At 41.0% G+C, this 25,139-nt stretch overlaps 1 protein-coding gene across 1 annotated transcript in view; it reads left to right on the top strand.

Moving 5' to 3' along the window:
* Positions 1-23,737, top strand: part of LOC122552185 (epoxide hydrolase 4-like) — a 36,279-nt gene extending 12,542 nt beyond the window's left edge. The window contains exons 3-7 of the mRNA XM_043694776.2: positions 1,108-1,265; positions 8,432-8,560; positions 13,346-13,443; positions 16,544-16,692; positions 21,803-23,737. Of these exons, the coding sequence (XP_043550711.1) occupies positions 1,108-1,265; positions 8,432-8,560; positions 13,346-13,443; positions 16,544-16,692; positions 21,803-22,025 (757 nt within the window). The 3' untranslated portion in view covers positions 22,026-23,737. The remainder of the gene's footprint in view (positions 1-1,107; positions 1,266-8,431; positions 8,561-13,345; positions 13,444-16,543; positions 16,693-21,802) is intronic.
* The last annotated feature ends 1,402 nt before the right edge of the window (positions 23,738-25,139 follow it).

Below are 25,139 nucleotides of genomic sequence, written 5' to 3' on the forward strand. Positions count from 1 at the left end.
CAACCATCAGCGCCCATATCCCATAAATTAATTTAAACAAAATGTCTGAGCCTTGACCTCAGTTGATGAGAAGCTCAGTAATTTGGGAGAACAAATATAAGAGGGAGGTAAATGATGCAAATTATAAGCAAGGCATTTCATATTTAATATTTGTTGGATGACTTTTTTTATTGTCTTTTTTAACCCATATTATATGCGTAAAACAGTTATCTTTTCTCTGCCTTAATTGTGATTCGGTGTATGTATGTTTAGAGTTTTTAAAGGGTATAGTTTAAGTTGCATCAGTTAGGAATCCTTTCTTTTCATTATTCTTGATAAAATTGTGTGTTACAATGCGTACTTTGTTTTTTATTACTGAAGGAATCTGGTCTGAATTGTTTATGTCCTAAGTAGCAGGCAGTCAGGCAAAATATTTATTTTGGTGGTCTTATTTGGATTTTACACATTTTGTGATGGCTTCTGACACAGGTATGATTATTGGTGCACTGCAGTCTTCCCAGTTAAGTCGTGGCAGTTGCAAAATTTGTAGAAATTTAGATTCTGTGAATGGAAGTTCCTCCAATTTGTTTTATTATGAACTGGAGAGAAAGATAAGAGGTGCCTCTATGAGATGGATGTAGAAAGTATAATAACCATTATATGGAAGAAGAAGGGCAATGTTCTCCCAAGTGTCCTGGGCCAAAATATATCCCTCAACCCAAATCACTGGATTATCTGGTCCTTATCACATTGCTGTTTGTTGGAACTTACTACATACAAATTGGCAGCCTCATTTCCCCATTAAGAGTTCTTCATGAGGTTTAAAGCATTTCAGGATATTCTGGGGTTGCAAAAGATGCTTTAGTAGTGCAAGGTTATTTTGAACAGCCACTTCTCAAGCACCAAGGACCCCCACACAATGGGATTGAGGTAGTAAACACTCTGGTAGAAACAAATGACTAGATCATTTAAGAGATGAATAGTTTCACTTAGTTGTTCAAAGTATTTTTGTATTTTATTGCAAGTATATTGTCACGGAACGCAATACTAATACTACTGAATTAATTGTGTAGCATAGCCCATCAGTTGAATTGGTTACCAGTTCAACAAATGTTTTTTGTGTCTCAGGTATTCTTGGCGTTATCAGTTGCGGGAGTTCAAGAGTGAGTATCGAGTGGTGGCAATGGATTTGCGTGGTTATGGGGATTCTGATGCACCATCTAGTCGAATTGACTATAACCTGGACTATTTGCTGACAGATGTCAAAGATGTTATCGAAGCTCTAGGTATGCTGATAATTGATGTGGTCTAACTGACTGAGATATTCAACTTTCATCAGGGTTAGGATTTTACCTCAACAACCCATCACAGCTTTCCTCAGTTAGATGTCAGGCTTGTAATGAGTGTTTGAAGCAACCTTGTCTTTCGCAAAGGTTGGCCATAGGAATCCAAGAAGGTAGTTGAATTGCTCAAAGTTATTCCGCTATTCAGTTAGATCGTGGTTGCTCTGAAACTTAATTCCATCTACCCACCTTAGCTCTGTAAATGTTATTACCCTTTTCTATATTAAAAAAAATCATTAATCTCGGTTTGAAATTTTCCATCATCCTTTGCATCATCAGCTTTCTAGGGAAAGAAAATTTCAGATTTCCATTGAATAAATGTTTCCAAACATCACACTTGAAATGCCCGAGTGTAATTTGAAATTAATGTGTCCTTGGTCTACACATACTCCTGACCCTGTACCCACTGTGAAAATACTTTTTCATACCTTAACAAGGTGCAGTTGTGGTAATTTTCCAAAATTTGCTGGACTCTGGGCATTTCCAGCCGATTGGAAAACAGCAAATGTGACGCCACTGTTTAAAAAGGGAGGTCGATAAAAGATGGGGAATTGAAGACCAGTTAGCTTAACTTCTGTAGTGGGGAAGATGCTTGCGTCTATTATCGAGGAAGAAATAGCAAGGTGTCTAGATAGAAATTGTCCTGATGTGCAGATGCAGCATGGTTCATGAAGGGCAGGTCATGCTTAACTAATCTTTTGGAATGCTATGAAGACATTACGATTAAGGTAGACAGTGGGGATCCAGTAGATATGGTGTTCCTAGATTTCCAAAAGGCCTTCGACAAGGTACCGCACAAGAGGCTATTACATAAGATAAAGGTGCGTGGTGTTATGGGTAAAGTATGAGCATGAATAGAGGATTGGTTGATTAACAGTACGCAAAGAGTGGGGATAAAAGAGTGCTGTTCTGGTTGGCGATCAGTAACTAGTGCTGTGCCTCAGAGATCAGTGTTGGGACCGCAGTTATTCACAATTTATACAGATGATTTGGAGTTTGGGACCACGTGTAGTGTGTCAAAGTTTGTAGATGATATTAAAATGAGTGGCAGAGCAAAGTATGCAGAGGACTGTGAAACTTTGCAGAGGAACATAGAGAGTGGGCAAAGGTCTGAGAGATGGAATACAATGTTAACAAATGTGAAATCATCCAGTTTGGTAGGAATAACAGTAAAAAGGATTATTATTTGAATGGTAAAAAGTTGCAGCACACTGCTATGCAGAGGAATGTGAGTGTCCTTGTGCATGAATCTCAGAGGATTGGTATGCAGGTATAACAAGTAATTAGGAAGGCAAATGAAATTTTGTCCTTCATTGAGTTTAAAAGCAGGGCTGTTATGTTGGAGCTATATAGGGTGCTGGTGAGGATACACCTGGAGTAGTGTGTGTAGTTTTGGTCTCTCTCATTTGAGAAACGATGTACTGGCACTGGAGGTGGTGCAGAGGAGGTTTGTTAGGTTAATTGCAGAGTTGAGGGGATTGGCTTATGAGGAGAGACTGAGTAAACTGGGAATATATTGAGGGGGAATCTTATAGAAATATATAAAATTGTGAAGGGAATAGATAAGATAGCAGTAGAGAGGATCTTTCCACTGGTCTGTAAAACGAGGACGAGAGGGCAAAACCTCAAAATTAGGGGGAGCAGATTTTGGACTGAATTGAGAAGGAACTTCTTCACCCAGGGGGTTGTAAATCTGTGAAATTCCCAGCCCAGTGAAGTAGTTGACCCTACTTCAATAAACATTTTTAAAGCTAAGGCAGTTTTTTTTTAACAATAAAGGAATTAAGTGAATCGGTGAGAGGTTTGGGGAAGTGGAGCTAAGTCCATGAAAAGATTAGTCATGATCTTATTGAATGGCGGAGCAGCGTCAAATGGCCTACTCCTGTTCCTAGTTCTTAAGACTTGAGAGTGGCTAACTTTGTCACTTTTTGTTGAAGAAGAGCTGTAAGGAGAAGCCTGAGAACTATAGACCTATGAATTTGACTTCAGTGGTGAGTAAGTTGTTGTAGGTAATTCTGAAAGATAGGGTTTATATGCATTTGGAGAGTCAAGAAATGATTAGGGATGTTCAGCATGGTTTTATGTGAGGAAAATTATGACTCACAAACTTGATTAAGTTTTTGAGAAAGTAACAAGAAGATTGACAAGGGCAAAGCAGTAGATATTGTTTGCTTGGACTTTCATAGAGCCTTTGACAAGGTTCAACATGATAGACTAATTCATCAAGTTAGATTACATGGGATTCACATAGATACAAAATTGGCTTAATGGCAGAAGACAAAGAGTGATGATGGAGACCTGTGACCAGTGATGATCCACAGGGTTCAATTTTTTTTCATGGCTGGCCAGCATTTATTGACAACACCTAGTTGTCTTTGAACTGAGTGGCTTGCTAGGCCATTTCGGAGGATAGTTAAGTGTCAGCCCACATTGTTGTGAATCTGAAGTCACATGTAGGCTAGACCAAGTAAGAATGGCAGATTTCCTTCCCTGAAACCAGACATGTTTTTCTGCCAATCAGCAATGGTTTCATAGATATCAGTAGATTCTTTATTCCAGATTATTGTTGAATTCACATTCCGTCATCTGCCCTGGTAGGATTCAAACCCAGGTTCCCAGAACATTAACTGAGCTTTCGGATTAGTAGTTTAGCGATAATACCTGTAGGCCATTGCTTCCCCTTTTGACCAACTTTTGTTTTTCATTTATGTAAATGATTTAGATGTGAATACAGAAAGCATGGTTAGTAAATTCGCCGATGACACCAACATTGATGTATTGTGAGCAGTAAAGAAGGTCATCTAAAATTGCAAAGAGATTTTGATCAATTGGGTCAATGGACTGAAGAGTGGCAAATGAGTTTAATTTAAATAAATGCAGGGTATTAAACTTTGGTAAAACAAACAAAGACAGTACTTATATAATTAAAATTTGGCCTTGGGCAAGTTGTAGAACAGAAACACCAAAGGGTTTCAGGTACATAATTCTTTGAAGATTGCATCACATATAGATAGGGTGGTTCAGAAGGCATTTAGCATGCTTGCCTTCATGTAGGATTTGGGGTGTTATGTTGAGGTTGTACACAGGATCTTGGTGAGGCCTCTTCTGGGGTATTGTGTCCAGTTCTGGTTTCCCTGGTATATGAAGGATATTATTAAGCTGGAGAGGGTTCAGAGGAGATTTACCAGGATGTTGCTAGGAATGGAAGGTTCGAGTTAAAAGGCTGGGACTTTTTTCACTGGAGCATAGGAGGTTGAGCTATGATTTTATAGAAGTTTATAAAATTATGAAGGGTATAGATAAGGTGAATGGCAGGTGTCTTTTCCCTAAGGTGGGGGATTTAAAGACGAGGGCATATTTTTAAAGTGAGACAAAGATTTTAAAAAGACATGAGAAGCAATTTTTTTTACACAGAGAATGGTTCGTGTGTGGAATGGAATCCAGAGGAAGTAGTAGATGTGGGTACAGTTATAACATTTAAAACATGTTTAGATAAGTTCATGAACAAGAAATTTGTGGAGGGATATGGGCCAAGCACAGGCAAGTGGGATTAGTTTAGTTTGAGAGTATGGTCAGCGTGAACTGGTGGGACTAAAGGGCCTATTTCTATGCTATGTGACTCTGACTCCATAACAATTTTGTTTTGAACCTGGAGCCTGAAACATGCAAATCAGTTTTCTAATTTGCAAAATTCCTGACCAGATTGCAATTAAATTGATTCGGCTAAAGTTATGTTACTTAATACTCGCACTTTGCAATCCTGCTCCTCGGATGCTGCCTGATCTGCTGTGCTTTTCCAGCACCACATTCTCACCTCTGATCTCCAGCATCTGCAGTCCTCCTGTTTTCTCAATTTTAAAAGGGCGTAGCTTTACTGAGCAGCAGTTTGGTACATTGTGCAATAAATGGTCTAAACTGTTACATCCTTTGACTTAGTGCTGTGGAAGATCTGCTATAGAATAGAGACTGGAGGACAGCTGATGTGATGCTCTTATTCAAGAAGGGTGGTAGGGATAAACTAGGAAGTTATAGACCAGTGAGTGCAACATCCGAGATAATGAAAATATTAGACAAATATTCTAATGGATAGAATTAATCTCCACATGGAGAGGCAAGGATAGCACAGCTTTGTCAAGGGGAAATTGCATCTAATAATTTTTTTTTGCAGAGGTAATTAGGTGTGTACATTTGATGTAGTCTACATGGACTTCAGCAAAGCTTTTGACAAGGTCTTGCATGTTAGTCTGGTTAAGAAGCTAAGAGCTGATAAGACTCATGACAGTTTGGTAAAGTGGATCCAAAACTGGCTTTGAGGCAAGAAGCAGAGGGTGAAGTTTGAAGGGTGTATTTGTTACCAGAAACCTCTAACCACTGGTGTACCACAGTTCAGTGTTGTAGTATATAATAATGATCTGGACATGAATGTAGGAGGTATGTTCAGTAGATTTGGAGATGATGTGAAGGTTTTCTAAATAGTGATTAGACTCTAGGCTGGTCAGATGAGCTAATCAGTGACAAATTGACTGTAATCTTGAAAGTGTAAGATGATGTGGCCTGGTGGACTAACAAGGCAAGGGAATATCCATTGAATGATAGGACCCTATGAAGTACTGACGATCAGAGGAACCTTGGTGTGCACGTCTGTCGATCCTTTGAGGCAGCATTACAGGTGGCTAGAATGTTACATGTTGGATGCTTGCCTTTATTAGTTAAGGCGATGAATACAGTAGCAAGGAAATTATGTTGGATCCTGTATGTAACATTAGTTAAGCCACAATTTGGGGTGCTGTGTGCAATTCTGATTGCCACTGTAGCAAGGATGTGATTGTACTGCCTTACTTCTGAAGAGCAAGTCAAGTTTTGCACCTTCTCTCGTAGGTACATCCACATGCTGAATCAGAAAGTTTTCTTGTACACACTTAACAAATTTCTCTCCATCCAAGTCCTTAACACTATGGCTGTCCCAGTCTATATTTGGAAGGTTAAAATCCTCTACCATAACCGTCCTATTATTCTTACAGGTGATTGAGATCTCCTTACAAATTTGTTTCTCAATTTCCTGCTGACTATTGAAGGGTCTACAGTACAATTGCAATAAGGTGGTCATCCCTTTTTTATTTCTCAGTTCCACCCAAAGAACTTCCCTTGATGTATTCCCAGGAATATGCTCCCTAAGTGCAGCTGTAATGCTATTCCTAAACAAAAACTCTTTTGCCCAACCCTTTCTATCCATCCTATAGCGTTTATGCCCTGGAACAGTAGGCTGCCAGTCCTGTCTATCCCTGAGCCATGTCTCTGTAATTGCTACGATATACGAGTCCCATGTTCCCAACCATGCCCTGAGTCTGTCTGCCTTATCTGTTGGGCCTCTTGCATTGAAATAAATGCAGTTTAAGTTGTTAATTCTATCTTGTTCTTTGCTTTGTTTCTGTCAGACCTGACTGTTCGACTTGCTCCTTTTCCCAACTGTACCAGTCTCGGACTGATATCTTTCCTCACTATCTCCCTGGGTTCCAACCCACCACCACTGCCACTACCCTCCACCCCGCCCTACTAGTTTAATTCCTCCCGTGCAACTATAACAAATCTCCCCACCAGTATATTAGTCCTCTTCCAATTCATGTGCAATCCATTCTTCTTACATAGGTTGCTTCTACCCCAGAAGAGATCAAATGATCCAAAAATGTGATTCCTTTTCCCCCACACCAACTTCTCAGCCACGCATTCATTTGCTCTGTCTTCCTATTCCTACCCTCACTAGCTCACGGTACTGGGAGTAATCGAGAAATTACTACCCTCAAGGACGTCCTTTTTAAATTCCTGCCTAACTTCCTATGTTCTTTCCTCAGAATCTTACCCTTTTCTCTTTCTATGTCATTAGTTCCAATGTGTACAACAACCTCCTGCTGGTCTCTCTCTCCCCTTTTGAGAATATTCTGCACCTTGTCCGAGATATCCTTGATTCTGTTCACCAGGGAGGCAACACATTCTGATGGTTTGCTATCAGCCGCAGAAACCTCTGTGAGAGAGAGTAACCCTGGTTACGTTAGAGCCAGTCTCAATACCAGAAACCTGGCAGTTTGTGCTACGTTTCGCTGAGAATCCAACACCCCATACATCTTCCAGAACAGCATACTTTTTTGAGATGGGGAAACCTGCAGGGCTCCAGCATGATCTGTCTCCCTCTAACCCAACTATCTGACTGTATCTTTGGTTTATCTCTCTTCCTGCAGCTGCCATCCATCGCACCCCCAGCTCCTGTAAATTCCTCATTGGCTCCAGATAATGCATGCAAGCCGATAGGATTTGCAACCAAACACACTTCCTGCTGACATAATTATCAGTAACATGGAAACTCTTCCTAATCTCCCACATCCAACAGGAAGAGCACACCACTCTACTAAAGGCCATCTTTGCACCTTAATAATCAACAGATCCAGATCCGCCATTGGGCGGCACGGTGGCACAGTGGTTAGCACTGCTGCCTCGCAGCGCCAGAGACCCGGGTTCAATTCCCGCCTCAGGCGACTGACTATGTGGAGTTTGCACATTCTCCCCGTGTCTGCGTGGGTTTCCTCCAGGAGCTCCGGTTTCCTCCCACAGTCACAAAGATGTGCAGGTTAGGTGAATTGGCCATGTTAAATTGTCCGTAATGTTAGGTAAGGGGTAAATGTAGGGGTATGGGTGGTTTGCGCTTCGGCGGGTCGGTGTGGACTTGTTGGGCCGAAGGGCCTGTTTCCACACTGTAAAGTAATCTAATCTAATCTAAAATAGCAATCTTAACTGCCCTAAAACTCACTGCTCCAAGCTAACGTAGTAGCTCTGTTTTATATTTTTAATCAAGAGACACATCTAATAAAACATATAATCAAAAAAAAGAACCCACTCTACTCACTATTGCAGATTTAGAAAAAAAAGTATGATATGCAGAAGCGTTGGCTGGCAAGCCGTTCTTCCTTCACTCGGTACAGAGGCTGATTCTAGCCCCCTTTTTGTGACCGTGGGTCAAAACCCTATTGGCATGCTGGAATGTCAAAGGGCAGTCATGGTGAGGCCTGTACAAAGAGCCTGACTTGCTATTCTGATGGCACAGTTCTGTTTATTTTCAGGGCACAGCAGCTGTATTCTGATGGGGCATGACTGGGGTGGCATACTGGCTTGGAACTTCGCAATTTACAATCCGGAGATGGTGGAGAGATTGATAATCTTGAATGCGCCACATCCAAATGTGTTCCAAGGTGAGCTGAAGACTTTTGTTTATATCCATAATGATTGGAGAACAGATCATAAATGTGCTGTGAAACTGGAATGAGAAAGATACAGCATTGAAGGAGGTAATCAGCTCATCATGCCTATAGTAAAACAATCCAGCTTATCTTTTCTCACTGTCCTGTAACTTTATTCCTTTCGATTGTTACTAATGAATTGACTTCCAACGCACTTTCAGGTTTTGTGTTACTGATGATACAGTTTACTTTAAGTGAAAAAAAATGTTCTTTTGCCAAACAGTTTAAACCTTTCTGCACTGGGTATCCGTTTGTTTGCTACCAGAAGTTGGTTACTGATGGTATCAAAAATATTCATGAGTTTGGAAACCTGTATCAAATCACCCCTCAACTTCCCGGTGCTGCAACGTAAAGAACTCCAACTTCTCCAGTCTCTGCACATAACTAAAGTGCCTTAGTCCACGCACCATCAAAGTAAATCTTTTTAATTCATGGGTGGCTTTGCTGGCTAGGTCAGCATTTATTGACTATCCCTAATTGCCTTTGGACTGAGGCTTTGCTTCTTATATTGCTGTGTGACTGGAGTCACAAGTAGGCCAGGTCAGGCCACATAAGGGTGGGAGATTTCTTTTCCTTAAGGATAGTAGTAAACCAGATATGTTTTTATGACAATTGACAATGGTTGCTTGGTCACTATTATTAGGCTAGCTTTTAATTTCAGTCTTTATTGAATTCAAATTTCACCATTTGTCAGGAAGGAATTTGAATCCATGTCCTCAGAACACTGGCAAAGGTTTGTGGGCTACTAATCCAGTGACATTGTTCATTTTGCTACCATCTCTCTGTACCCTCTCAAGTCTTTGCATACTTCCTCAAGTGTAAAGTGTGGAATTAAGCACAATACTCAAGCTAAGCCACAGGCAAGATTTTATTTTGCATAATTTCCAGGCTTCTGTAATCTATCTCTCTTTCGATAAAACCCAGAATCCCCTTTGAATAGCCTTCTGAATTTACCTTGTCACCTTCAAAGATTTGTATATGCTCACCCAGATCTTTTTGTTCCTATGTCCCCTTTAAAATTGTATCAATGAATTTATGGTTCCTCTCCTCATGGCTCACACCAAAATACACCAATTCACAGGTCTCTGCGTTAAATTTTATCAGGCAATGTCTTCACACCTTCCGCTCTGTTATGTTGAAATCTGTTTTGCATAATGACCAAACTTTAGAACAATTAGTGATTGGAACAAGGTCAGCCAGGTCAGAGAATATGACTTCCTTGATTGACCTGGTCCAGTCAGGGAGTCTGGCTGACAGATATAAATAGGAGTCTGAGGGGTTATGTTCACTGTAGCAGTTGGCTGTGAGCTCACTGGGTCAGTGTCATTACTATGCACATGTAAATAAAGGGTGACTTTGTGATGGGATACTGGCCTTTGTGGAGTTATTTCTGATGAGAGGAAAAACACGCCCTCGAAGACATTCGCTTGCAACAGTCATCTTTGAGTTTGGGTAGGATTGGCATCATGCTGCTAAATGGAAAGCTTTATGTGTTCGACCCTGCTATCGAAGACTGCACCCAGCATGTCGAAGGATTACATTATGTTTTCAGGACAAATAACATTGGGGCAGATGAAAAGCAACAAATAATTCTCCTGACAACTTGTTTACCTGTAGCTGCTTTGGTTATTAGAAGCCTAACTTTCCCTGAGGCACCAGATACTGAAACCTTTCAAGAGCTGATGGATTTAGCAAAGGAATATTATGACCCCAAGCCTCCATGAATTCTGACATACTATTCGGTTTTACTCAGCAGTTTGACAACCAAGGGAATTTGATTTTGGTTAGCTGTAAATGAGATGCTGAGAGACTGTTTGATATGTGGGTTTAATGATGTAACCATGCCTACTAACTGAAGCTGAACTGGACTTCAAACAGACACTACGACTGGTTTTGACATTAGAAAATTCAGCAAGTGGAGCTTATGATTTACAGGGTATTCCAAAGGAAGTGGACACCCTTGCCAGGTCAAATGAGCTTAGGAACACCACTTGAGTGAAAGCAATTGTGTAGTCTCATTCAGGACGTATCTTAAGCAGAGAGACTCTAGGTTGGCCCACAACAAAACCCCAAAATAAGCCAAACCTCGGCCAAGGTTAATATTTTTTAAGGATCTGGGCTGGCAGGCCATTTGTGGTTGCTACCAATATGCAGACTTGAGACAGCAAAAGAGTCCCACTAGGACTGATTTGAATAAGAGAACTCATAAGACGGTATCCAGAAGTGTGCATAGCCTGGAAATCCACCTATAACTGGTTTCAAACAGTTAAATTGTTCAGCCACATCCAAATCAGAACTGATCAAAATAAACGTCTGGCTAAATGATCACCCAGTTCTAATGGGGGTCGATACTGGTGCAGCTGTATCAGTGATCGCAGAACTAGTCTTTGCCAAAGTTCATTCTGGGCCCTTACCCTTAAGTTTGCGTAACATCTCGGCCAGGCTTAGAACCTATACCTGGAAATCCCTATGGGTTAAGGGGACACCTTTCGTTCCGGTCTCTTATGAGATGCAACTGGTTCAGTTACTACTAATTGTGGTAAAAGGCTCTGGCCCAAGCTTGATGGGACAAAATAGGTTGAGAAAGTTTGCCTGAGTGAATTCTTAATTAAACAAACGCAAGTTTTTCAGGAAGTCTAAGGACTATCAAAGGGGCCACCTTACTACTTGAATAAGAAGCAATGCCATAATTCTGCGAGGCCTGCAGAGAGTCATTTGCCTTACATGCTAAAGTAGAACCAGAAACCAGGAGGCTGGAAAGTGAAGGAATCATCAAATACTTTGCAGAATAGGCAGTACCAGTCAAACTGATTGTGAAGCCCGATAGATTGGTTCATATTTCTGGGGATTTCACCTGAATGGTAAACTACTTTTTGCAGCTGGGGAAATACCCAATCCCTCCTTTGGAGGATTTACAGACAAAACTGGCAAAGGTGGTGGTGTCTGTCCTTCACTGAGTTGGACATGAGCCATGTGAACCTGCAATTACAATTAGATTAGGATTCTCAGAAGTATGCTACAGTTAATACCCATTAGGGTATACATCAATGTACGAGACTGCCTTTTGGAGTATTGTCAGTCTGTGCTATTTTCCAGCTGCAGAAGCTGGAGAACATTTTTACAAGGTCCAACCCTTGATGTAGAGGTGCTGGTGTTAGACTGGTGTAGACAAAGAAGTCACATGATACCAGGTTATAGTCCAAGTTTATTTGAAATCACCAGCTTCAGAGGCACTCCACCTGACAAAGGAGTGGCATTCAAAAAGCTTGTGATTTCAAATAAACTTGTTGGGCTATGACCTGGTGTCATGTGACTTCTGACAAGGCCTACCCCAGGTCACCATTTATCTGGATGATGTGCTAAAACCGGGAAGACCAATAAAGAGCATTTAGAGAATTTGGACAGAGTGCTTAAACGCTTCTCCAAGATAGGTGTAGTTCATCGGAGGGGAAAAAGGGGGGTTTCAGGCACTCCAAATGACCTACTATGTCTAAAGTGTCGACGAGACAGGGTTACATCTGTTGGAAGATAAAGTGAAAGCAATCAAAGATTCCCTAGCTCTCACATTTGTACCAGACCTTAGATCTTTCCTGAGTTGCTGAATTATTACGGGAAGTGCACACATAACCTGGCCTCTATCCTGGCACCCTTACATCTGCTATCGTGGAAGGGTCAGCTTCTGAAATGGTCTTGTAGCCAAGTTGTAGCCTTGACAGAAGTGAAGAAGCAGGTCTCGTCATCTAAGGTGTTGGCACACCACGAACCCAAGCGAGATGTGCTGATGTATGATGCCTCCCCATATGGTATTGGGTGATGTTGGCTGACCAATGGCCCAATGGAGAGGAATGACTGATAGTGTATGCTTTATGGATTGGAAAGAGTTCAGCCAAATGGATCTCATAGAATATGAATTCTCTGATTGGGGCTGTTAAACTGGTTCAATTAGCGAGTCCTGGCTGCGAGATATAAATAGGAGTGTCGGGAGTTATGTTCACTCTAGGAGCCGGCTCTGAGCTATCTGGGTCAGTGTCATGCACTATGTAAACAAAGTGTGACTCGGTGATGGGATACTGGCATTCGTGGAGTTATTTCATAATATGTCTAAAAGAGCAGTGGGCCTGGTACAGATACCTTAGGAATTTCATTGTATACTTCCCTCTAATTTTAAAGTAAACCTTCATCACTACTCTCTGCTTTCTATCCTTTTAGCAAATTTTCAAGCTTTAATTCCTTTGATTCAGTTTAATTTAGACAAATGGGGGCATGGAGAGAGAAGAGTCAGCAAAGAATACTGGGTTCATTGGAAAGGAAATCTTTATATAGTAGCTGATTTGAGTGGGAAACACAGCAGTGAGTGTATAGATTTCTGGATAAGGCATCTGAGGTCACACCTGCTTTAGGCCTTTAAGAATTCAAAAGAGATCATGAAATTTAAAGCGTTCACTGGGTAGTAACTGATCATCCTGTTGCTGATTGTGGAATCTTGCACTTTGCAAAAGTGACTGCATGCATTAGTTTGGCACTTTGAGACATTTCTAAGTGATGTAATAGAATGCCATATGAATCTTGTTAACATTTGGCTAAACCAAGATAAATATGTTCTTTAGTTATGTTTTTGTGGTATTTACTATTTGATTTAGTTACGTGTAAAATGACTCGACTGCAGCTGATGTGACTGAAGGGTCTATTTCCATGCTGAATGACGATACAACTATATAATGCAAGTGTTTTTTTCAGATTACTTGAGTCCATCCCAGCTGCTGAAGTCCAGCTATGTATTCTTTTTCCAACTGCCGAAGCTTCCTGAGCTTTTCATGTGTATGGATGATTTCAAGGTAAACAGCTCACTGTCTTGTCTGAAAGCATTGCCTACTCCCTGGCTGTCAGGTTTCAATGTACCCTGCTTGTCCTCGTTGCCTCACATTATTCCTCATGTATAAACTCTGCAGTATGTATGTGATGGATTATTTTACCAAGGATTGCATTCAACGTCATGCTGTATCCTGTCACCAATTATCTTGACATTGTCTGCAAGCATAGAGGAGACAATTTCAAAAGCAACTTCAAGGGAGACTTGAAAGGGAACTATTGCTGACTTACTGACTAAAGTGATGAGAGACTAAGTGGAACAAATTAGATACTCTGACAAAGAACCAACACAGGCATGATGTGCTGAAAGGTTGCCTCCCGTGTAGGTTTGTAATCAGAAGCCAAATCTGGCAGGTTTTCTTTGCCCCTGTAAAGACAGAGTCTAACTATAATACCTTTCCTGGCCAACCCACTCAGACTAAGGGGAGGCTTTAGTGTAGTGTTATTATAATGGGAATAGTGATCCAAGGATCTAAGTAATGTTCTAGGGTCTTCTCTATTCAAATCCCATGGTGGCGGATGGTAAAATTTGAATTCACTGAATTCATGGTCTGACGATGACCATGAAACCACGATCAAAATCATTATGCCATCACTGAAAACTGTCCTCCTCGGCTGGTCTGGCCTACATGTGACTCTAGACCTACAGCAATGTGGTTGAGTCTTAACCACCTTCCAAAATGCCAGTCAGTCTAGCAAGTCACTTAGTTGTATCAAATGCTGCAAGTCTTAATAATGGATGGAACCAGACTGCCCAACTTATCCTGATTAAGGTACTAGTAAGACAATGGCAAGCACATCCACGTCAACCCTACAAACTCTTCCTTACTAACAACTAAGGACAAGTTCCAAACTTGAGAGAGCTCTCTCTCAGCAATAGCCTTCTATAATCATGCTCACAAATCATGCCTTACATGAAATATCCCAGATAGCACCACCACCATTTCTCTATGTCCTGTCCCACTGGCAGAGCAGACCCAGCAGAGGTGGCAGCACTGTGGTATACACCTGGGATATGCCCTGAGGAGTCCTTAATATTGACTCGACTCCATGAGTCTCATGGCATCACATCAAACATGGGCAAGATAACCTCCTGCTAATTTCCATGTATCATCACTATCCCCTCCCAGGTGATGAATCAGTTCTCCTCCATGTTGAATATCACTTAAAGGAAAGAATGAGCGTGGCAAGGTTGCAGAATATACTGTTGGTGGGGAACTTCAGTGTTCACCAGCCAGAGTACGTAGGCAGTGCTACTATTGATTGAGTTGGTTGTGTCCTAAAGCACATTACTACTAGCTTGGGTCTGCAGCACATGTTGAGGGAAATAAAAGAGGTTAACCTCATACTTGACCTCATCCTCACTAGCTTACTGCAGATTCATCTGTCCATGAAAGGTATTGTAAGAATGACCATCTCACAGTCCCTGTGGAAACAAAAATCCTGCCTTCACATCGAGAATATCCTGCATCGTGTTGTGTGTGACAATGGTGTGCTGAGTGGGATAGACTTAGATCAGTTAGCAGTTCAAGAGTAGGCATCTATGAGGTTCTGTGGGCCTTCAACAGCAGCAGAATTATAATGCAGAACACTCTGTAATTTCTCTCACTGTACCATTACCATTAAGCCTGTTTTACTGAAGGGTGGAGGACATACCAGCAGCAGCTTCAGGTACACTTAAAAAAAAATTAGGTGTCAACATAGTAAAACTATAAAACAGGACTACTTGCATGCCAAAACGCATAAGCAGCAAGTGATTGACAGGGCTAAGCAATTTCACAACCACTCGATTACAGCTAATACTTACAATCCTGCCACATCCAGTTGGGCTTGGTGGTGGGCAATTAAATGGGAGGAGGCGGCGGCTCCACGAGTATCTCCATCCTCACTAACAGGGAAGGACAGCACATCAGTGCAAAACATAAGGCTGAACCAGAAGTGCAGAGTGGATGGTGCTAAGTGATTGGCCACTACCCAAGGTCTCCAGCATCATAAGTGTCAATTCAATTCACTCCAGATGATATTGCGAACTGGTTGAAGATGCTGGATATTGCAAAGACTATGGGCCCTGACAACATTCTAACAATGATATTCAAGACGTGCTCCAGAACTTGCTGTGCCTCTAGCCAAGCTGTTCAGTATAGCTACAACACTGGCATCTATTTGACAGATGATATTGCCTATGTATGTCCTGTACACAAAATGCAGGACAAATCCAACCCAGTCATCTCCAGAAGAGAGAATCTAACCTTTGCCCCTTGAAATTCAATGGCATTACCGTAACTCATCTCCTACTGTCAACATCTTGGGGCTCACCATTGACCCTTGAAATTAACTGCCCAGCCTTATAAATACTAAGGGTATAAGATCAAGTCAGAGGCTAGGATGCTTGCAGTGATTAACTCACCACCTGACTCCCTGAAGCTTGAGCATCATTTGCAAAGCATGAGGCAGGAATTTGATGTAATACTCTCCATTTGCCTGGATGAGTGCAGCTCCAACAACACTCCAGAAGTTTGATACCATCCACGACAAAGTAGCTTGTTTGATTTACACCTCATCCAAATTGTCATTCAGTAGCAGCACTGTGTACCACTTACTAGACATATTGCAGACACCAAGGCTGCTTAGGCAGCACCTTCCAAACTCACAACCACTTCCATCTAGAAATACAAATGGCAGATATATGGAAACACCATTACCTACAAGTCCTTCCCAAGCCACTTAACAGCCTGACATGGAAAAATGTCACCGTTCCTTCAGTATTGTTGGATGAAATTCCTGGAACTCTCTCCCTGATGACACTTTGGGCCTATCTGCACGATATGGATTGTAATTGTTCAAGATGGCAGTTCTTGGGCAACTGAGGTTGGGCAATAAATGCTGAGCCAGCCAGCAACACCCACATCCCATGAATTAATTAAACAAATAATTGTTAACTGAACACAAGATCCTGTTACCTGCTGGTCTGTTCACCAACTGTGCCTGGATTATTCTATTTAATACACTTTTCCTGAAATTTTCTTTTAAAGGCTGCACAAAATCTATCACGGGTGTTTTTTCTAGGCTTTGAAGAGTGCATACATGAGTAAGCAAATGGGAATTCAGAATAAAAGCAGCAGATTGACTGAGGAAGAGTTAGAGGCTTATGTCTACAATTTCTCTAAGCCTGGGGCTCTCGTGGCCCCCCTCAACTACTACAGGAACATCTTCAGGTAGGGAATTCACTTGATAATTCCTTATCTTAATCTTTCCAAGTTTCATATTCCTTCTTCTCCACCTCCTAGTGTGTGAAACTGTGAACTTGTCTGCTTTGGCATGAAGAATAATGGAAATGTTTCATTGGAGAGGGTGTAGAGTTTTCTGGTACATCAATCACAAAAAAAAGTATGCAGATACAGCAAGTTATTAGGAAGGCAAATATAAAATTTTATTGCATTGGGCATGGAATTTAAGGATAGGAATGTTATGCTACAGTTGTGCAGTGCTTTGGTGAGACCATATCTAGATACCTTGTATAGTTTTGGTCTCCTTATTTTAAAAGGGGCATAATTGTATCCAAAGCCATTGACAGAATGTTCATTTGACTGATTCCTGAGATGGAGAGGTTATGTTATGAGGAAAGATTAGGTTATAAGAGTTTATCCATTAAAAGGATCTTATTGAAACTTATATGATCTTGACAGGGTGGATGCTGAAAACTTGTTTTCCCTCATGGGCGAGACTAGCACAAATAGACACAGTTTAAAAGTAAGAGGTCTTCCATTTAGGGTGTAATGAGATTATTTTTCAGAGGGTCATTTATCTTTGGAGCTCTCCTCCCAAGAGACTGGTGGATTACATTTCAGGTAAAGTTAGATAGATTCTTGACAAACAAGGTGTCAAAGGGTTTCAGAGGTAGGCAGGAAAGTGAAGTTGAGGTTATGTTCTGATCTGCCACTATTTTAAATGATGGCAGAGCAGGAGCCAAATGACCTACACCTGTTCCTTATTTATACGGTATTCCATCTGTTCCTGCTCCTCAACCATTTATTTTACTTACTAACTACTTACTAATTACTAAGTCTATCAATATCAATATGATATTATTGAATGAGGGATTTAAGGTAGTCAAGGACAATATGAGACCGTTGTGATTTTGCAAGCAATATGTGACAATGTTGTACAAGGAGTTGTGGCACAGATAAGCCCTAATGTAGTTGGATGATGAGGTAGTGTTGAGGGGCTGAATGGCTTATCCCGCTGAGATATCCTTCCTATCCACACAACGTTTAGTTAAATTTTGAATGGCCCCACAGCTCTTGAATAATCAGCTAGTAGATTTGGCAAAATCAGAAAATGCTGGGAACTTTCAGCTGGCCAGACCATATCTGTGACAACAGCAAGCAAGTTAGCATTTTGGGTTGAGAAGCAAAACTGAAGTTAAGAAACTTTATAAGGAAGAACAGACCTGGAGAGAGGTTTGAGGAAGGAGGAGTGCTTAAAGAGAAAGATCTCTGATATTCATTGAAATATTTATCATCCTTTTCATTATAGAATCTCCCTATGATGTTTTGTATGTGCTTCTCATCAGCTTACTTAGTTTGTGCATGGGTACATCACTCCATTGTAATGCTTAGGTGATTCAGATAGATTTTAAATATGGGTTGCCATTTGAGGCAGTGACGATAGCACAGAGATATTCACTCTTTGGATTCTCCCATTGATTATCTCTTACCCAAATTGATGGGATTATTTCCTGTTGTCTTCAGATGCAGAATGTCCTAGACGTGTGATGTTTCACAATTTTCCAGTAAGGACATCATCTCAAACAGGTTCTATCAGTGAGATGTTTATAATCTCAAATGATAATCAGTGACCAGGTTATCTGCCTTCAAGCGATTATCCCAGTCCACTGGATTAGAGAAGTCAGAAAATGGGGCTATGGGTGCTATGCAATTGAATCAGAGTGCGGATGGAGGCCATTCACCCCATTGTGTCTGTTTTGGCTCTTTGAAAGAGGTACCCAGTTAGTCTCACTTCTGAGCTTTTTTCTTCATAGCTTTACAGATTTCTTTGTTTCTGATATCTATCTACTTTTTTCAAAGAAGTTCTATTGAATTTGCTTACACTGCCCTTTCAGGCAGCACATTCCAAATGTCAACAGCTCCCCATATTTAAAGAAACAATCTATCAACTTAAAATTTCCCTCCCTTTCCATGGTTCTTCTGCAAATGTTTTAAAATCTATCTCCTCTGATTATCACTTCCCCCAGTGGTTATGAAACCGGTATATGTACAAAGCAATCTAATTGGGTTTCTTCCTATTTCTTAAATCCTTTCATGCTTCTTCATTGGTTGCCACATTTTTGAAATGACTTAATTGGCTCTAAAGCACAATGAACACCCTGTGGTATTGAAGGACGTTATAAGAATGCAAGGCAGACTGCAAAATAGACTTCAATAAGCTCACCTAATAGAGGCGTTTAACATTGTGTAAATTGATCAGAATGGTTTTGAGAAAATAATTCTATGGTAGATGAGCCAGAAAGTAGACTGAATTATAAAATATGTCAAAAAGGAAATTGAAGAGATCTTTTCTCACCTAAAGAACTGTAAGACTGGGGAACGTACTATCACTGGGATTAGTTGAGGTGAGCAACAGTGAAGGAGGAAATTAGATCTCGTCATAGAGATATGCAGCACAGAAACAGACCCTTTGGTCCAACTAGTCCCATTTGCCAGCATTTGGCCCATATCCATCTAAACTCTTCCTATTCAGATGCCTTTTAAATATTGTAATTACAGCAGCCTCTGGTAGGTCATTCCGTAGGCGCACCACCTTTTGCGTGAAAAGTAGCCCCTTTCATTTCTTCTCCTCCCTCTAGTTTTGGACTCATCCACTCTGGGGAAAGGACCTTGCCAATTTACCCTATCCACACCCCTCACGATTTTATAAACCTCTATAAGGTCACACCTTAGCCTCCAGGGAAACCAGTCCTTGTCTATTTAGCTTCTCCCTATAGCTCAAACCCTCCAACCCCAGCAACATCCTCATAAGTTTTTTCTGAACCCTTTCAAGTTTCACAACATACTTCTTACAGGAGGGAGACCAGAATTGAACGCAATACTCCAAAAGTGACCAAACCAATGCCCTGAACATGACCTCCCACCTCACATGCTCAATGCACTGACCAATAAAGGCAAGCATATCAAGAGCCTTCTTCAATCTGTCCTATCTACCTGTGACTCCACTTTTAAGGAGCTAGCTAAATACATGAACAGAAAAGGAATTGGAAGCTGTGTGGGGATACAGTGGAAGAAGCTTATTATGAGCATATATTCCTTCAGGAGAATGACCTGTTTCTATGCTGTAAAGTGCAATGAAAGATTTTTAACTTTTGTCAAAATCCAAATAGATTTTCAATTCGCACTTGCTGCATAGTCTGGATTGTACCACTGGAGGCTCTCAGTGAGCTTTGGAAACCTGCAAAGCAGCATGACTTCACACTGACTGTAGAATCCTGAAGTCCAGACATTTCACTGCTGCCATCACTGTCCTGTGTAGATATGTTTCTAATATATATAGTTGAACATTTCACCAGCTACTGTGGTTGGCCTGGAAAACAGCTTACCCCCTTCAGATTGCAGTGATACATGTTAGCCTACAGAAACAAATTCAAACCAGATTGTGTTCATGTCTCAATGTCTCTGGGAGTCATTCTGCTTGTAAGAATTATTGCGATTTCCCGCAGGTCACTGGGATTATGAGAAGTGCAGGGTATGGGAATGGAAGTCCTAGCCAATTCTTACCCTCTCCACACATGCTTTGGGAATTATTGAATAAGTAATCATGTATATAGCTTTTTATAATGATTGGCAACATAGAGTGCTGGGAGTAATAATGTACCCTAACTGCTTATATATACCTTAGTGACCTCCTGAGTGATAGTTTAATTGGCTGGGCCTGGGGATAGAAAGAGAAGCCCAGGATTTGTGGCTTTTTCAGAAAACAATCAAAGGGTATAATGGTTTGCATGATAACTGTTAACTCTCCAGAGCATGGCAAGATTGTATGACAAATTGAACTTTCAGTGTGAGCTGTGCAAATGCAGAAATACCTGGGTTCAGAGGGCAGGAGACTTCAATGAGAAGAAGTGGAAAATACTGGAGGAGGACATGGCATCTGCTTTTCCAGACCTAAATTTCACTTCTTCCCTTTTGTTTCGCTCCTCACGACCAACAAAGTACATCATATAAAAGATTGGCAAGCACCCACAATCAGCCTCAAAATTAGTTAATTTTATTTAGATTAGATTGGATTACTTAGTGTGGAAACAGACCCTACAGCGCAACAAGTCCACACCAACCCACCGAAGTGCAACCCACCAAGACCCATTCCCCTACATTTACCCCTTCACCTAACACTACAAGCACTTCTGTTTCAGTTGTGGGGGTGAAGGATAAATATTGATCACTTGAGAGAAAAATAAGGTCTCAGTACAGTCATTATTTGGGCAGAAAGAAGGAAAGGAAAAAAATTAATGTCTGGGATAAAGGAATTGCCTGCCTTAGGAAAGGGTTGCAGTGTTCAACGGTACAAGTTGAATGACAACAACTAATGGTTAATGATTCACTTTCTTACATACTTGTAGAAAATGCTTTTTAATGGAAATCATGTTACTTCATCGCTCAGCTGCTGCATGGTTTAACTGCATATTCCTAAAGCATGTCAAATCTTCATTTCTGATATTTCTTTCTAAACCGCTTGTCTCTTTGCTTCTCTTCCTTTAACTCTTTGATCATGCTTTTTGTCACCTGTCCTCAAATTATGTGGATCATTATCAGTTTTTCCTTTTATTCTATCATGGGATATTGCTGGCAGTGCTCGCATTTGTTGCTCATCCCTGATTGCCCTTGAACTGAGTGACACGGTAGGGCCATTTCATATTGCAGTTCACACCTTTCTGAGAGTCTGGAGTCAAATGTAGGCCAGACCAAGTATGGAGAGCAGATTTTCTCAAGTTCAGGACATAAGTGAAGTAAGTTGTTTTTTATGACAATTGCTGACATTTGTTGTGGTCACTATTATTGAGAATAGCTTTTATTTCTAGTTATTAATTGAATTTAAAATCCACCAGTGGTGAATTGCTAGTCCTGTGACGTTGCCACAATGCTATGGTCTCACCTTTAATACTTGCTAATGCTGCTGTGCATTGCTTTGGGACACTATATAAAATAAATACTGGCTTCTGGTTTTCTGTGGAGCATGAACAAAATGCCTTCTAACCCAAAGGTGAGAGATTGATCGGCCTTTGCTGACTGAATGTGCTTACTTATGTTGCAGCCATCTCCCAGCTAAGTGCCATGATGTGATGGTGCCCACTTTGGTGATCTGGGGTGACAAGGATGGAGCTCTCGAAGTTGGTATGACTGCCTATATGGAGCAATACGTACACAATGTGTTCCGGTTGAAGGTAGTCACTGGGGCCAGTCACTGGGTCCAGCAGGACCAGCCTGATGTAGTCAATAAACTCATCTGGACATTCTTGAAGGAAAGCAACAAGTAGACTCTGGAATCCACACACGTGCATGATGCAACTTGACATGTGTGTGAAATATAATTTTTGCACTATCTTCCTAATGGAAAAATAACTAACCGTAAATGTATAACTGAAAAATTTTATAGTATCTTAATTGAATGTTAAATGCAGCAAATACTGAGATTTGTGATGTACTCACTAAGTAACCATTTGGGGAACAGAGCAAGTGATCATCTGTCCTCCTGCCATTTTTTGTCCACTTGCTACAGAGTACTGACAAATGTTGGAGTAATGGGGAGAAAATAAACTGCAACCCTGGGGGTGCATGACACCTGTTAGAGGCGTGTACTTTGCCAGGACCTATCATGGTATCCCTTTGAATAGGCTGTCAGTTAACACAAACTCCCTTCTGACATGGCTGTTTTGTGTTGGGTTGTGCCTTGTAGAATAAACTGCTCGGAAGGATGAATCAATCAGCCCAAAATTGTGTGTTTCCCACATCTTGTCCAGATACCTTGATAACCAGTGTGATATCCATGAAGCATCAGCGGCCAGTACTATGTTCATTCAATGATTGATTAACAGACATGGGATTATGTATGATCAGATCACTGGAAGGTGAAGAGAGATGGTGTGAATTGAAAGTGCGTTTTCATTGTTAGGTATTGGACTTGATCTGCACTCATAGCTTTTATGCTGCTTTTCTATCTTGTAATTGTAGTTTTATTGTAATCGTGCAAACATTTTTGTGTCTCAGGTAGACAGGTAGATTGCAGCTCCAATAAGACCCAAGCAGCTGAACACCAGCCAGAAGCAAATAGCCAACTTGATTGGGACCCCACCCATCATTAAGCATCCACTCTGCCCACTTGCTGTAATTGTGGCAGCAGTGTGAGTCATCTACAAAATGCACTTCAACATCTCCCCAAGACGCCTTTGACAACACCTTTCATCTATGAGAACAAGTGCAGCTAGCACACAGGGATATCACAACTTGCTAGTTCTCCTTCAAGTTGCACACCATTCCTTCATTGTCAGTGGAACTACATACTCCCTAACATCTTTTTCGTAATGTTACACCAGCAACCTTGGAGGCTGAGAGAAAGGTGGACAACTGGTGCTCTCTGGTGGTCATGCTGAAATTCCTGATTCAAAACAAATCTTTTGTCTTTCTTTTCTCTTTGTTCTTTCTGTCCTGTCTCTCCATTGCTCTGTCTCTACCTCTTTGTTGGTTCTGGATGTAGTTTGCTCGCTGAGCTGGAAGGTTCATATTCAGATGTTTCGTCACCATGCTAGGTAACCTCTTCAGTGAGCCTCCAGACGAAGCATTGCTGATGATTCCTGCTTTCTATTTATATGTTTGGGTTTCTTTGGGTTGGTGATGTCATTGGTGGTGCAAGGACTGTAACAAACATTACATTGGATAAACAGGCAGAAAACTAGCCACCAGGATACATGAACATCAACTAGCCATAAAACAACATGACCCTCTCTCACTAATATCCTTACATACAGATGGGGAAGGACACCACTTCGACTGGGACAACACATCCATTCTAGGACAAGCCAAACAGACACACACACCGAGAATTCCTAGAAGCATGGCATTCCAACTGGAACTCTTATCAACAAATAGATTGACTTGGACCCGACTTAACACCCCCTGAGAAAGAGAACAGAAAATGACATCACCACAGGAAATGACACCACTAACTCAGAAACCCAAACACATAAATAGAAAGCAGGAATCATCAGCAATGTTTTGTTCGGAGGCTCACTGAAGATGTTACCTAATATGGTGACGAAACATCTGAAAATGAACCTTCCAGTTCAGCGAGCAAATCTACATCCAGAACCTCAATCTGAACTACAAATCTTCTCAAAACTTACTCTTTCTTGTTTCTCTCTTTTTCACTGATCCTTTTCCTCTTTTGCAATCTCTGGCTTTTCTTACTGGCACCAAGCAAAGTAAAAATTACATTTACTTCATCTTATCCTTCCTTGAGTTGGCTGAGCTATCAGGAAGTTCTTCAATTTCTCCTCGGCAAGAGTTAAAAGTTTCTTTTCTCTTCAGTTTTTTTTTGAGCTAATCAAGGTGACAGACTGGGGATAGCTTCATTCCAGCTCAAGAGGTTCTGTACTATCCCCAATATGTTTTCTTTACTCAACAGTCTATTCTTTCTGGCAGTCAACGCTAATCAATAATTGACTTGTTCAATTGCAAAACACATATACTCAAGATAATCACTCCTGTTTCCATCAGAAGTCCACAATGTATTGGAAGTGGAGTGAGTGAATGTTTCAGGAGTTCAAAAATGTTGCGTCACAAATGCAGCCAGCATTCCAACTAACGACAGTCTTTACGAATAGCTTTTATTAAAACCAAAAGCATAAAGATATTGTGCTGGGTTTGACACTGACTCATTTAAGGAGAGAATGGGACAGATGACTGAAAGCTTGATCAAACAGAGTCTCAAATAAGAGAAAGTAAGATATTTTTACGGATGAAGAAAAGAAGGAATGTCTAAGAGGTCACAGAGGACGACAGAGTGACAAAGTTTTTAGTGTTGGTGCAGCAGCTTCCCCATGTTCATATTACATTGAGTGTTGGCTGGGTGGTTAAGCTTGTTGCATATGAGCAGGATAAAACACCAGTGCATGCTGGTTTCTGCGCTAATCTACTATCTAGATCACTCTGTAAAGTTGAAGATGTGGCTAGGGAGTAGCGTCATAGAGATGTACAGCACGGAAACAGACCCTTCAGTCCAACTCGTCTGTGCTGACCAGATATCCTAAATTAATCTAGTCCCATTTTCCAGCACTTGACCCATAACCATCTAAACCCTTCCTATTCATATACCCATCCAGATGCCTTTTAAGTGTTGTAAGTGTACCAGCCTCCACCACTTCTGCTGGCAACTCATTCCATATGCTCATCACCCTTTTCGTGAAAAGGTTGCCCCTTAGGTCCCTTTTAAATCTTGCCCCTCTCACCCTAAGCCTATGCCCTCTGGTTTTGGACACTCCTACCTCAAAGAAAAATACTTGTCTATTTACCCTATCCATGCTCCTCAATTTTATAGACCTCTATAGTATCACCCCTCAACCCTGCAACATTCTTGTAAATCTTGTCTGAACTCT

The sequence above is a fragment of the Chiloscyllium plagiosum genome, unplaced genomic scaffold, assembly GCF_037043375.1.
Source record: "Chiloscyllium plagiosum isolate Xiang-an unplaced genomic scaffold, Cpla_swu_hap1 HiC_scaffold_45, whole genome shotgun sequence".
NCBI classification, from domain to species: Eukaryota; Metazoa; Chordata; class Chondrichthyes; order Orectolobiformes; family Hemiscylliidae; genus Chiloscyllium; species Chiloscyllium plagiosum.